General features: G+C 43.6%; 1 protein-coding gene across 1 annotated transcript in view; it reads right to left on the bottom strand.

Moving 5' to 3' along the window:
• The window catches only part of kif21a (kinesin family member 21A), a 130,039-nt gene extending 116,408 nt beyond the window's left edge, over positions 1–13,631 (bottom strand). The window contains exon 1 of the mRNA XM_084334869.1: positions 13,547–13,631. Coding sequence (XP_084190995.1) covers positions 13,547–13,590 — 44 coding nt within the window. The 5' untranslated portion in view covers positions 13,591–13,631. The remainder of the gene's footprint in view (positions 1–13,546) is intronic.
• Positions 13,632–13,972: the final 341 nt, after the last annotated feature.

Below are 13,972 nucleotides of genomic sequence, written 5' to 3'. Positions count from 1 at the left end.
GGTTGGCAGTCGACTACGGCTCCTTTCGATCGATTAGTCGACTATTCAACTAGTAGAGGTCAGCCCTACTAGTATCCCTCGCAGCCCTACAGTAGTGAGTGTATGCAGCTACATGGGTGGTAAGGGACAGGTGTACTGCAGTGCCTGGGGAGGGCAGGCCCTGCAGTTTAACCACCTAATAATGGCCCTACAAGGTTCCTTCTGTTGGTCTTCATTGTACAGATCAGTAGACTCAGAATGGGCTTTATTGTAACGTTGTGAAAGTATTTGTTCTAGGCTCCTCATAAATACATAAGAAAAAAAAATCATAAAATAGTGTAAAGATTTAGATAATAAAGTCTGAAAACGTTGTTCCTCTGAAAACCTAAAAACACACTTATATGGTTCTCCGTCTACTCTGAGGTACTCGATTATTAACCATCACTTGGAAATGACATGTTATTAACACTGTATCGCCGTCTCTGTAGTGTAGCGCTCTGTGCTTTAAGAGACATGAGAAAAGAGGTTGCCATGGTGACCGCGGTAATGGAAGCTGGATTTAAAGAAATAATCCGATCCCAGTGGGATATTGTGCCAGCGCGGCGGTCTGAGAGACGCTAGGGGTGGAGACATGGGCCGCAGGACATGAGTCTCAGCATCCTGTCCTCTATATCAGTGACTTAAATCATCATCAGGTTATTGATTCACTGCCAGACCCAACAGGCCATTTGTGCATCCTTCTTATATGACTGATATGACCTGAGAGAACCGATTTGACAACAGAGATCCTAAAAGTAAAGTGACAAGTGGAACCCTTGGCTAGAGAGTCAAAATTTTAATCAGTTCATGTGTAAGTTTGTAATTTATATATACAAAAAAAAATGTAAATGTAAAAACGTGTTTGTTAAAAAGATTATACATTTATAATTTGTGACTATGGTCTGTGATGTAGTGGTAAAATAAAAAAAATAAAGTGGATACAGTATAATATGAGTTCCAGTCAGTGATCATTATTTTTTATTTATTTATTTTCATTTCAAATTTACTATACTATGAATTTAGGTTATACCAAGAGTTATTTCAGCCTAAAAAAGGTAGAAAGAGCTATGCATGTAGTGTACTTCTCTCTAAAGTCGTACGGTGTGGTTTTAATTCAAATCAATCACTCTGACCCTTTTAGTGGTCAGTCTTTGCTGTACATTTCGTCTATAAGTGTTTCAATGTTAAATACTTAAATGTTCTATTGACTTGACCTATTGTATTTTAAGACCAAAAAGACGTGTTTACCCTCCACCATCTCCTGCGTTGTAACCCCATGTACAGTATACAAATGTGAAATGATACAATGCAATTGATTCTATTCGGTACTTTAGGGCTTAATAATGTCCTAACCCACCATGGGGTTTTCCACATAGCCACATAATCTTTGTCCCATCTCCGCAATCACTCTGACATAAAACAAAAGCTGTTTTGGCAACATGTCCCCAAAAACCTAACCAGCAGGGCTCAAGTCTAATCCCACAACAGGTAAAAGCACGCCCCTCTCAAAGGAGAAGGAGAGAGTGAGAGGAAACCAAACCCCTACTGTACCTCCTAGTGTCAGAAAGGCTTCCTGTGTAGAGAAGAAAGAAAAAACATAGAATGTGACGTGTTTCGGCGGCTGGGTGGCGCAGCGGTCTAAGCGCTCGTCACCAACGTGCGAGACACCAGTATCGAATCCGGCTGTCAGCGTTGCCTCCGGCTTGGGCCGGCCGTCATACTGACTCAATTGGCAGAGTCAGTGGGAGGGAAGTCGATGGGTGGTAATCTGGTCGTTGTAAACAGCGACTCCTACAGGTCAGTCAGGGCGCCTGCACAGCAAGGACAGGAGATGTCGAGGGTAGTGTGAGCCTCCCACACATTACACCTCGCCAATGAGATTCCACGCTGGCAGGTGAAAAGAAGTGGCTGGCTGACTCTGCATATATCGGAGGGGACATGCGATAGATTCTCCCTACGACCGACCAGTGGGGGGCACATGCAAGCAACGATCAAGACAGGGCGGAGGGGGGAATTGGCACGACTAAATTGGGATGAGAGTAAAACAGAAAAGGAGAAAAAGTGGATAAAAGAAAAATAAAGAATGTGACGTGTTTCCACAAAGGAACATGCCATTAGGGAGAACTAGTGCTTGCCTGAAATACTGTTATTAGCAGTCAACACAAATGACAGCGTAATTCAAGTGTGCCCTTTAGAAGATTGCTGAAAAAAGAATAGGTGATTACATTGTGTGCCCGATATCAAAATGTCATCTACATAGAACTTTCCATAGAATATATGACTCAGGCGTTTCTTAGAAGAATGCCGTTTGTTCAGTTGTCATGGATGGGAAGGACCCTTGTGTGAGGGTCTTAGGGTCGTTTTAACAATAGTTTGAGATGGGAAAAACCGCTGTAACCACAGGCCTACGCACCAGCTCAACCTAATCATAAACCTAATTATTGAACTCCCTACAGCCTGCGATTGAACCCAGACCAGTGCAATGAGGAGCGTCTGGATTTCCTGTTGGCATGCCAAGTTCGTTATGGTTGACGTGACGGCGCTACCCTGACGCTGACCAGAGTTCAGATGTTGGGCTGCTTGATTCTAGATTTTGTTATGGATACAAGACCCCCCCCCCCCCCCAAACAAACAGGCCTACCTGGGTCCCCGCCTTGCCTCTGTGGCATGCTGACAACGTATCTACTACTTCCTGTGGGTCAGAGGTCACAATGCAGACCGGGGGGACAGGGGTTAGACAACAGGAGGTGTCACTGAGCCACATGGCTAGCTGTCAACATGGAGAGGTGGGTGGGGACCGGGGAGCACAGTCCTCCTCACATACCGCATCTAGACATTATGACAACATGAGGAAATCTTCCTTCTTTTTTTACAGTATAATTGACAATATTTGGTCTTTCCAATACATATTATACTGTGAGTGATGGGATATGTTACTGATGTTGTTTTTATTAATTAAATAGTTAAGTTGGGGCTCTCATTCCATACTGCTGCAGTGTGTTGTGTCTATATTTATTGGATTACAAAAAACACATACACACACACCGTTGATTAATCTTCACATAATAGTCAAGGGACATTAATCGTTGAAAATTAAGTGAAATATTCAGAGACCACATTAGGCAGGCATGGTTTGTTTGTTTCATGGATATAAAAAGCAATGTCTCTTCCACACAGTGAGACTGCTCAAACACACACACACATACGATGGGTGTTAATTGCATAAAGGGTAGTGACAGGCCTAACATGCCACAACAATGGGCATGTCCTTTTTGCCACAACCAACTTCCAAAGGGCTTGATGTTGTGTGGTGACACAATACTGTATGTAGCTGAACAGCGTGGAGTCGTGGACATGTTGCGTCATGATAGAAGACCTCCTGTACTGACAACGTTCTGTGTTGCTCCCTCCATGTCATTCACACCCACTGTATCATATGAGTCTTTGAACTGGGGGGAAACACACGCCCACTTTTAGATGCTTTGTTTGCCATCTTTATACACCCGTGTCCACTCCACTGAGTCTATGCACTGTACCTACAAAGATACTACAGAACGTCAGATGTCTGTGCAGTGCACTGTACCTACAAAGATACTACAGAACGTCAGATGTCTGTGCACTGTACCTACAAAGATACTACAGAACGTCAGATGTCTATGCACTGTACCTACAAAGATACTACAGAACGTCAGATGTCTATACACGGTCTACAAAAGATACTACAGAACGTCAGATGTCTATACACGGTCTACAAAAGATACTACAGAACGTCAGATGTCTATACACGGTCTACAAAAGATACTACAGAACGTCAGATGTCTATACACGGTCTACAAAAGATACTACAGAACGTCAGATGTCTATACACGGTCTACAAAAGATACTACAGAACATCAGATGCCTATGAATGAATGAATGAATGAATGAATGAATGAATGAATGAATGAATGAAAACTTTATTTAACAGATTGCAGAATGGGTACAATACAGTACGGCTCAATACACACAATTGTTAAGGGGATGCAGACCAGAGAAAGACGTTTGTCTTGTTTACATCAGGGTCCCCCATTTTCAATTCATATTGATATGCACTGTACCTACAATGATACTACAGAACATCAGATGTCTATGCACTAGTCTGTACCTACAAAGATACTACAGAAGGTCAGATGTGCCTGAAGATGAACGCTGTCTAATGTCGAAAAGAAGAAGAAGTGGTAACAGAACTGGATGGATGCGACTACATAGAATTTCCTTTGAAACCCTCCTCCACTCCAACCTCCCACCACAGTGTCAAGCTTGGGTTCCTCTGTAGCTCAGCCATGTCTTGTTGACACAGGACTCCCATTTTTGTGTCAACAGTGGGCCGATGGCTGAGCGAGCGACACAAAAGCTAGCCCCAAAATTGTGGAGGGGGGGGAGGGGGGGGGGGCGTGTACAGAAACGTTGGCTACCATCTGCAGCTCTAAGGGCACCAACATAGGAGATAATGGGTTAGGTAAACACGACAACGGAGGTCGAGTGGAAGTCAGTCAGATCTGGTTAACCGTTTGGATTTCTGTCCAACTGAGTAGACTCACCCGACGATTCTTTTTGCCAGTGGATACGCTTCTCGACTATGAAAAACAGCCATTCAGGGCGGCTAGGTGGTGCAGTGGGCAAGGCGCTCACCACCAATGCAGGAGACGCTGGGTTCGAGCCCAGCTCTCCGCATTGCTATCAGCTTGGCTGGTCGTTCATACTAATACAATTGGCAGTATTAGGGGGTGGGAAGCTGATGGGTGGGGATCGGACGTTGTGGACAGCGACTCCTACAGGTCGGTTGGTGCGCCTGCGCAGCAGAATCAGGAAGCGACGGGGGCGGCGTGCCCTCCAAACGCAGACCCCCGACGCTGAGAGATCGCGCTGTGCAGGTGAAAAGATGTGACTGCTGCTTCCTCGAGTACCGGAGGGGACACGTGATGTAAGGCTTCGTCCACATTGCAGCCGGCCTGTGGGAGGCAAGAAACAGCATTCGAGACAGGGGAGGGTAGAATTGGACGATACGAAATTGGGATGGGAGAAAAATAGAAAATGGGAGAAAAAAAGTAGATACAAATTTAAAAAAAAAAAGCCATTCAACACAGTAACAATGTGTCCTATTGTTGGACGTTCACACCTGATGCAAATTCAACCGTGCTCGCCTCATGAATATGCACATTGATTAGATGACAGCTGATGTCACAGCAGCAGGTGTGGAGGGCGGATTTGCATAAGCCGCCTTCAAAACACGGCGTAGAACTCGCCTATATTCTAGTGCAGCAGACGGTCTGGTACACAGTGTGTGAACATCCTGCCTCGACGCGCTTAAAGTCTGCGAAGACAACATAACGCTCACCGAAGACTGTCATGTTGTTAAATTCAGTGCACTGCATACAAATACCCTTTCTAACAACTTACCCTTACTGAGAAACGTGCCCCCTCGCTGGTAATTAAAGAGACCGCTTCCAGACACAAATAACAAGGTGACAGGCAGCTCGCTAAAACAAGCAAACCAGTGCTATTTGTGAACCGCCTGAGACCTATTTATGACCATGTGGTGGCAGTTCAACGGTGGAAGTTAGGTTACTTACATCCACATCCTATTTGTGGTGATGCCTCCGCATTTAGAGGAGGTGCCAACCATCACGTTAGCAGAGCCAACCCATAATTGTTGAGATATTCTAACAGCTACGTATAGAGACTAATGATGATGATGCACCGACACCTTCTCATCACGGTCCTATGATTTTAAAGGAACACGTTACCTTCTTCTCCAGAGTCAGACAAGAAGATCGATACCAATGTGTGTTCAGTAGAAAGCTGTCCGGCTGCAAGCTAGCCTAGCTTAGCACATATTAACTCATTCAGCGCCAGCGTGTATCCCCATCCCTGTGGTCAATGGGCCACGCTTTAAAAGATAGGCACTTTCACGATGCGTCACGATGTTCGCAGAGCTAGGCCTAACAAAAATAATGGTTGGTTTCAGGTTGCCGACCGACCCTGCCGATTTAGGTGCGACCCAATATATTTTATGAGTTTTAAAAAAAAATTATATATTAAAAAAAAAAAATCCGTTTTTTTTTTTTTTTTTTTTTTTTTTTTTTTTAAGAATAAAGTTTCATAGAAATCTTAGTCACTGTGACAATGTGACAATACAGAAGGTTAGCCCTTTACTATCACACAACCGACGGCGATGCTTCATCATTAGCATCATTAGCTCCGCATCCGCGGAGCTAATGATGCTAATGATGGAGCATCGCCGTCGGTTGTGTGATAGTAAAGGGCTAACCTTCTGTCGTGTGGCAGTGAAAGGGTTAATTAAATAAAGAAATTCCCTATCCATAGTCGCCGTGGGAAAGAATAAAATAAAAATAAAATAAAATAAATTCCCTACCTACCCATGGCCAAACTGACAACCAACCTGAAACCAACTATTATTTTTGTTAGGCCCTATATCTATATTATAGCTATGGAGACAATACTATGGCTCATTCGACAGTCCCCATCTCTCGTCCAACATGTAAAAAATAGTAAATTTTTTCATGTATACGTTCACGTGTTATCCCGTGGTGAATATTGCATAGTTTCAGAGTGATCCAGGCTAATTCCTGGAAGCTGAGTTATGGAGCGCTATGTGCATCTTGCGAAAGTCACTTGCGTTGTTCACCTGGACAGGTATATAATAGGTGTTATGGTTCATCATGAAGGCATCAAGGGGGGGGGGGGGGGGGGTCGTTTTTGATGCTCTGATCGTCAGCAACGGCATACATTTTAGAGTATGCAACATATGATCGTTGCGATCTATGCAAAATCATTGTAGGGTTGATGTCATATAGTCCTTACCTTTGCTAGGAAGTATTGCAAAAATAATATTCCAATTGTCTGATTTCCAGTATTGATGTCCATCGGGTCCCTGACATGAAATGGGACAAACTATGCATGAAGTGTGCTGGACGAGTTCCAAGGGGCTCGAATGAAGCCTTTCACTTGCCCGGGTACCATTTCTCCGCCCGGACCATATAAAATGTAACAGTGTGAAATAAGGTTTCAAAGGGTAGGCGATACTGCCACCTAGCAGGATTCGGCCGGGATTGAAATCTCGGGGTCTCGGAATGAGTCCCAATGATACACGAGGTCCGTGAGACTGTATAGAATAAAAAAAATCGAATAAAAGAAAAAACAATGAAAACGATCGAAAACCCGACTATACTCGGGTTTTGGCGCTCAACGCATGGCGAGATAAGCCGACTATAGTCGTGATTGGCCGTGAATGAGTTAATGGAAGTGGATATGGATCACCTAGCTTAAAACTAGCCAACGCCTAGGCTAGCTGATCCATATCCACTCCATCAATTTGTCCTAAGCTAGGCTAGCTTGCAGCCGGATAGCTTTCTACTGAACACACAGAGGAAATTGGTATCCATCTTCTTGTCCAACTCTGGAGAAGATGGTAAGTGCATTTCCCATGACGCTGGTGTGTATTGGCTAATACTAGGTACCAATATGATCCACTACTTTTATGCAATAGTTAAACCACTACTTTGGGATCATCCAAATAAAATGATTGCAATATAATCCATGTTTTTCTATTTGAAAGATGTTCCTGTGCACCGACATGCCTAAAATCAAGGTTATTTTCTTTTACACATGGTTCTTAGTATCAGATTCTATTCTAGTATAGTGAAAGTTCTCTGATACCAATAATACCGTATTTTAGTATCGGTACATCCCTAAGAGACATGAATATATATATATATATAATAAAATAAACACAGAGGAAGAAAACGGGATTTAAAAATAGAACAGAGAGCGAAGTGACCAGAAGGAGACAACGGCAGGGACAAACAGTCGGCAACACGCTTGCATGGGTGTGGTCGTGTGTACATGTAAGCCACTATATAATTAGGCTACATCCCAATTTATTGTGCACAGGCTGCTCACATTCCCAGCGAAATCCAACAACAATGGGCGGGCGACTTGCCGACTTCCCTTCCGCGTGGTAAACACAGAACACGTCCGCGTGTGGCCTGCAGTGTGGCCGCGTGTCGTCGCGGGGGCTCTGCATCGGTGCGGCTGCATCTGGTCGAAATGCGCTGACTCCTCAGAGGTCCTGTTATAGATAACTCGAAGTCTTCAAGCAGTGCCGTGGGCCGGCCGGCCGCTCGGTCAGAGTCTATTTCTGGGTTCAGTTCAGTTTAAGTGTAGGCTATGCTTAGTGGTGTCTTAGTGGAACAGAATACTGTGTGCAGTCTAGATTAGAAGGCAGATACAGTCGTGACAGATACGGTAAGGAACTAGAACTGTACTAAAGGGTCTCACTCAGCTCACTACTGTAGGGTTGCCATTATCCATGGTAAGCTCGGTAGTATCGTGGATACTTGACTTGTGACTCGAGACTGATTTCAGATTTGGGACTCTGGTGATATTGACTCGGTCACTCCTCTCTGCGTATCACCTCACAGCATTATATATTTGTGCACTCGTAAAGTACAAAGTAGGCCTACTGTGTGAGGTCAGTTGGCTTATTCTGTACTGAGCCAAGCCTATCCAAAGTTGACCTCTGGAAAGAATCAGCTTCCTTGTTGCAAGCACGTCTGCACACACGCACGGACACACGCACACACAACTTACTACTAGTTGTATACTATCAGTATCCATGTAATTAATTTCCCATCTGGATACCTTGGCTAGCACTTAAAGCCATGTGGTACTGTATGTGGAGAGAGAAGTATGAACACAATGCTAGCTTTCCTCGAGCCAGTAGGAGAATGAAGAACTGTATGGTAACAGCAGAACCTATACAGGCTACGCTACATGCTCTAGCTAACACAAGAGGTATCTGGCAGCACCGCAGTGTGAAAGCATGATGGTATAGACCTGGGGAGTGAGGTTCCACTTGATTGGTTTTCCCCCATTGTAGCCACCCATTGAAGATCAAATCTGTCAAAAAGTATTACAGCCAAACCGTATTGTGTAGGTTCATAATCTTTAACGGAGGTATAATTGAATTCTTATACTGTTGCAACCAATAAAGTTAAATGTTTTAACATAGCCTAATATGTTTCCATGGTAACTACTACAGTACCCATAAGCCTCTGCAGTGCATGCCTCGCCAATCTTCACACAACTACTCCGACATGGCATCCCTTAACATTTTCGTTGGTCATCTCGGCATTCGCCACCATCACTATGGCGTTTTAAAACAAACAAGTCAGGTAATCATGAGTATATAAGTCCAAGAATGTATTATATTGGTTGTTTAGACTATTTTGGTTTCCTAACGTCGTCCTCTCAGTGTGGCAGCGTTCACTTGAGACTGGACGTCTAATGCAATTAACCCTTTCCTGGAAAGATGATGTACACAGTCTTGTACCCATGACTTTTTCTCAAAATGTAAAAACGGAGATCTCATTTAATTATGCTCCACTCTGCTCTCGTAAAATGTCAGACCAATTGAATAAGTGGAACCATATAAACCCTCTACCTTGTGAAATGCCTAGATGCTAAAAAAAAGAAAACATACAGTAGGGAAACATGTGTCACACAAGACAAGACTCCTATTTACAGCCAGGTTAACTCATTATTGATAACCAAGTTTCAGGGATCATAGTCAGAATATATCAATATCAGACTTTTTATTCTATTTTATTATTATTATTATTTTTTTTTTTTACTCATAACGGTATCTAATATCGGTCGGGCTCCCCCACACACACACAGCACTGTGGGTCACTGGCTGACTCCTGACACAGTGGCTTGGCTCAGTGGACCGGGACAAAGCAAGGAGGTCTGGGGAGGCTTTAGAACCTGGCGGGCGCCTTTGTGTTCCAGCCGCTGCTGCCATGGGTGACAAACACGCATCTGAACCTTCCCCGCATGCACTCTCACCATGCCTCCCCCTCTCCTTCCACACAAACACAACTGAGCAAGTCACTGAAAGCATATATATTGCAATGGTTGTAATGTGCTATAACAGGTGTACTAAAAACAGGATTATATGTTTCTTCGTGATGAAGAAATCGGTCAATCGTGGCTGAAGTACAATATTTCACTGTATTTATCATTTCCTTTCATCTTTAAAAAAAAGGGTTCCCTCGAGGTTTAGTTGTAAGTTAAATCCCACAGCCAAAACAAATGGTTCTTGTCAGCCAAGTCTAGAGAACTTAGTCTGGTCATTAAGTACAGTAGGCCAATTCCAGAAATCCGGACCACCTTAATTGTGCAGCTCATCTTAATGAGCTTTTCCACCTCTGTTGTTTTCATGTCCTTTTTCATTCAAGTGTGCATGTCATTTTTGACAGAGATTCACATGTCATTATTGTTAGAGGCAGAGATCCACATGTTATTATTGTTAGAGGCAGAGATCCACATGTTATTATTGTTAGAGGCAGAGATCCACATGTTATTATTGTTAGAGGCAGAGATCCACATGTTATTATTGTTAGAGGCAGAGATCCACATGTTATTATTGTTAGAGGCAGAGATCCACATGTTATTATTGTTAAGAGGCAGAGATCCACATGATATTATTGTTAGAGGGAGAAAATAACTACTAGAGCAAAATATGAGTTTGATGTGGTGATTATCTAAGCATGTAAACGACTCTGTCAGTGGCAATTGCGTCGTAACTTAAAGCAAGTTGTTACGGTAATCCCCCACCATCCACAACACTCCCTTTCACTGTGGTCCTCCTCACCACCTGTCTATCATCAGCCAGGACATCAATCAAACCTGTACTTACTGTACACTGTATGGATATAATAATAACCCCATCAGGCAGGTTGTACAGGAACCCCCAGTTAAACCACACACCCATCCCATCACTGCAGCCCAGCCATTCAGTAACAGACTACAGTGACATGGAGTGTCTTATGTTGCACTGTGCAAAATAAGCCTCATCCTACACAAACTACAATCATTGTAATGATGAATGGACGTTGGTTGTGTAACTCCCTCAGTGCTCCGGCAGTGCAAACATACACTATGGACACGAATGCATTGAAGAGTGCAAATGCTCTGCGCTTTGTTTGCCTTTGAGGGAGTTTTAAAAGAACAGGTTGGTTTATGGTGAACGGGGGGGGGGGGGGGTCAATGTATTACACAATAACAAACCGGCCCCTACCTCATTACGCCAAGCCTGCTAAACCAAGGCACTCCGAGGGTCATGTTAAAGATAGAACCAAGCAACGAGACAGCAGCACCGTAGTGGTGTGTTGGCCTTCAGTAGGGGCTGAATACAGTTATTCTATTCTGCTCATAGAGCCTGGGAGCGATGGTCCCTTTTTGGACATGTAAACAATAGAAAGAAAGAGGACAGACCAGTCAAGTTCATTACTACAGTAGAAGAGTGGTTCTCAAAGTGGGGCCCAGCCCAGGGATCCACGGAGGTCCTTAGCAGGGGTTTAAGGAGGTCCCCCCCCCCAGCAGAATGGGGAATAGATCAATTTGAGTAATATCGCATTCATTCGAAGTTTGTACAATGAGAGAATGTATAAGAACGACTGTAAGTTCCAAGTCGATTTCTAATTTCCCCAAACCCTTACTGGTTAATACCAATACAGGTTGTTACATTGTGCAATTATGTAGTGATCTCAGACAGTTACAGACAGTACATCAATAATATCTATAAACACAGACAACAGTCTCCCAAAGCTGGACATCAGAGCATCGAGACGCCAATCTATGATGTCATCACGTGACACTTTTTGGAGTTGGTTCAGGGACAATGAAGCACTGGCCGACTTTGTGAGCTTGTAGATAAATTAGTTTGAGCTTTTACACCCAAATGAGTTGTATATAAACGTAGGGCTTACAGCTATGAACATAGAAGGGCCATATCGCAGTGAAACCACCATGGCTGCTACTACCATAGTGTCCCAGGAGTTGTTCCACTATTCACCCTCTATGGAGCAGCTCCAGGATATGTCTGTCGATGACATCAATCATTCATCACTGGTGTTGTCTCGCTGGTATTCAGCACTTGTGTTCATATTCAAAACTGAGCCGTACAACATTATAGAAATAACACACATTGTGTGAATTCTATTTTAGGGTGGATTTTGCCTTTAATATTGGGACACAGGTTGAGGGATGGTCAGGAGTGTGTTTATGGTCAGTATGAGGTGTATGCTGCTGCACTTATACAAAGTAGCCTCATGGAAGAGTTAAGAGCAATGACAGGAAGCATTAAGAAGTTCTAAGAACCCATGACCATGACTATGGAAAATGTCATGCATGTGCACACACATACTGTACACACACACACACACACACACACACACACATACACAAAGGGCAGCAAACAAACACACACACAGCTGAATCAAGACTCTTGGAGCATCATGTATCATCTTCATCATAATAAAAATGTCCATGTAGCTTTTATGCATTATGCTTATTTGCATTTGGAGAGAGAGAGAGAGAGAGAGAGAGAGAGAGAGAGAGAGAGAGAGAGAGAGTGTGAGAGAGATAAACTATGGCCAGCTGGCTGTCCCACTAGCCAAATATCTGTCACTGTGCCACCTCACAAACTGTGTGGGAGTGGCCATATTTAATACAATAGCACACTCATACATTAGGCTTATGTGTAAGCTCGCTGTCATCAGAAAAAAGCCGGTTATTTGATGAAAAGCTTAGCTATCACATTAAGGCATAGCAGGCCTACATTATAGTGACGGTCATAGCTGAGCTGGTCTTTGCATGTGTTCAAAATGCAGAGACTATACAGTTCAGTGTTGCGGACAGAACTGAACGGTTGACTGGATCCTTTCCTCGGTGTTGCTGCCAATAAAGCACTTCTTTCATCGATTAGCCGTCGCTCAACAGTCGTCTTTGAGAGGAGGATGCAACAAGACGATGCCCGGTGGTGTGGCTCCAGGCCAGATAGAACAACAGAGGCCTTGGTTGTCCCTCCCTCCCTCCCTCCCTCCCTCTGATAACTCAGCCTTGACAAAAGATGATATCATCCATCTTAATGCCAAACGATGCAGAAAATTGCCCATGGCTGGTCGCATGTCTGCTGTTATTATTAATAAGCACCTTCGTGGATTTTCTCTATAGGTGCAATGCTGCGTCATCATGACACAAATATAAAGCTGGGCTGTAACATCACACACGCACAGTTTAATAACTGCACCTATAGTTTATTTTAATAAAGATATTAATAAAGTGTAGCTGCATATAGGGGGACATGTGTCCTCAAAAACAGCGCGCACAAATGGAAGTGGGTCACTGAGCTACAATATAATTATAGATATATTTGTATCGATCATATAGGTGCTGCTGGGTGTCAACAGATGATGCCTAGAAGGCCAGTGGCTGTGACAGGTCCGCATCAGATTCAGATTTCAGATTCAGAGTTTTATTTGCCACATCCACATGGAATCAATCAATACAATCAGTTCTTCATACACAATCATAAATATCATACCATGGACATATCCATCACTCAGCGATGCCTATTGATCGCAGGGCAGGTGCAAATGTCGTAAAAACTCAAGGTACTTACCTCAAAGCCACTCGGACTGTGCTTTCATCCTGCCCTGTCGTCATGGTTCCTCCCAGGTATTAAACAATAAATGTATATCAGGACAAAAAAAAATCTCTATCCGTATTGATTCCTTTTCATCGGATAGATAGCCTGCTTGAAACGCGCAGTCCAAGCAGCAGGCGAGTTGACTGTCTGTGCGACAACAACAACGGATCGACTCACCTCGACTTCAATTCCGCCATATCAAATATGATATTTTCAATAATTTTTTTAACATAACAATACATTGATCGGGAACTGCGGCAATGCAACCGCCTTGCATTTCTAGTTAAGATGCGTGTCTCAGCATTTTGGGTGAAGCGGCGTGTTGCACGCTCTCTCTGCACACACAAGCTATTTGGAGAGCGACTCTCCTCTCCTCGCTGAGCCGCAATGCGTCACCAA

Source organism: Notolepis coatsorum, assembly GCF_963971535.1.
Source record: "Notolepis coatsorum genome assembly, chromosome: 18".
NCBI lineage: Eukaryota > Metazoa > Chordata > Actinopteri > Aulopiformes > Paralepididae > Notolepis > Notolepis coatsorum.
The sequence above is the reverse complement of the archived record's forward strand: the minus strand, read 5'-3'. Positions and strand labels throughout refer to the sequence as shown.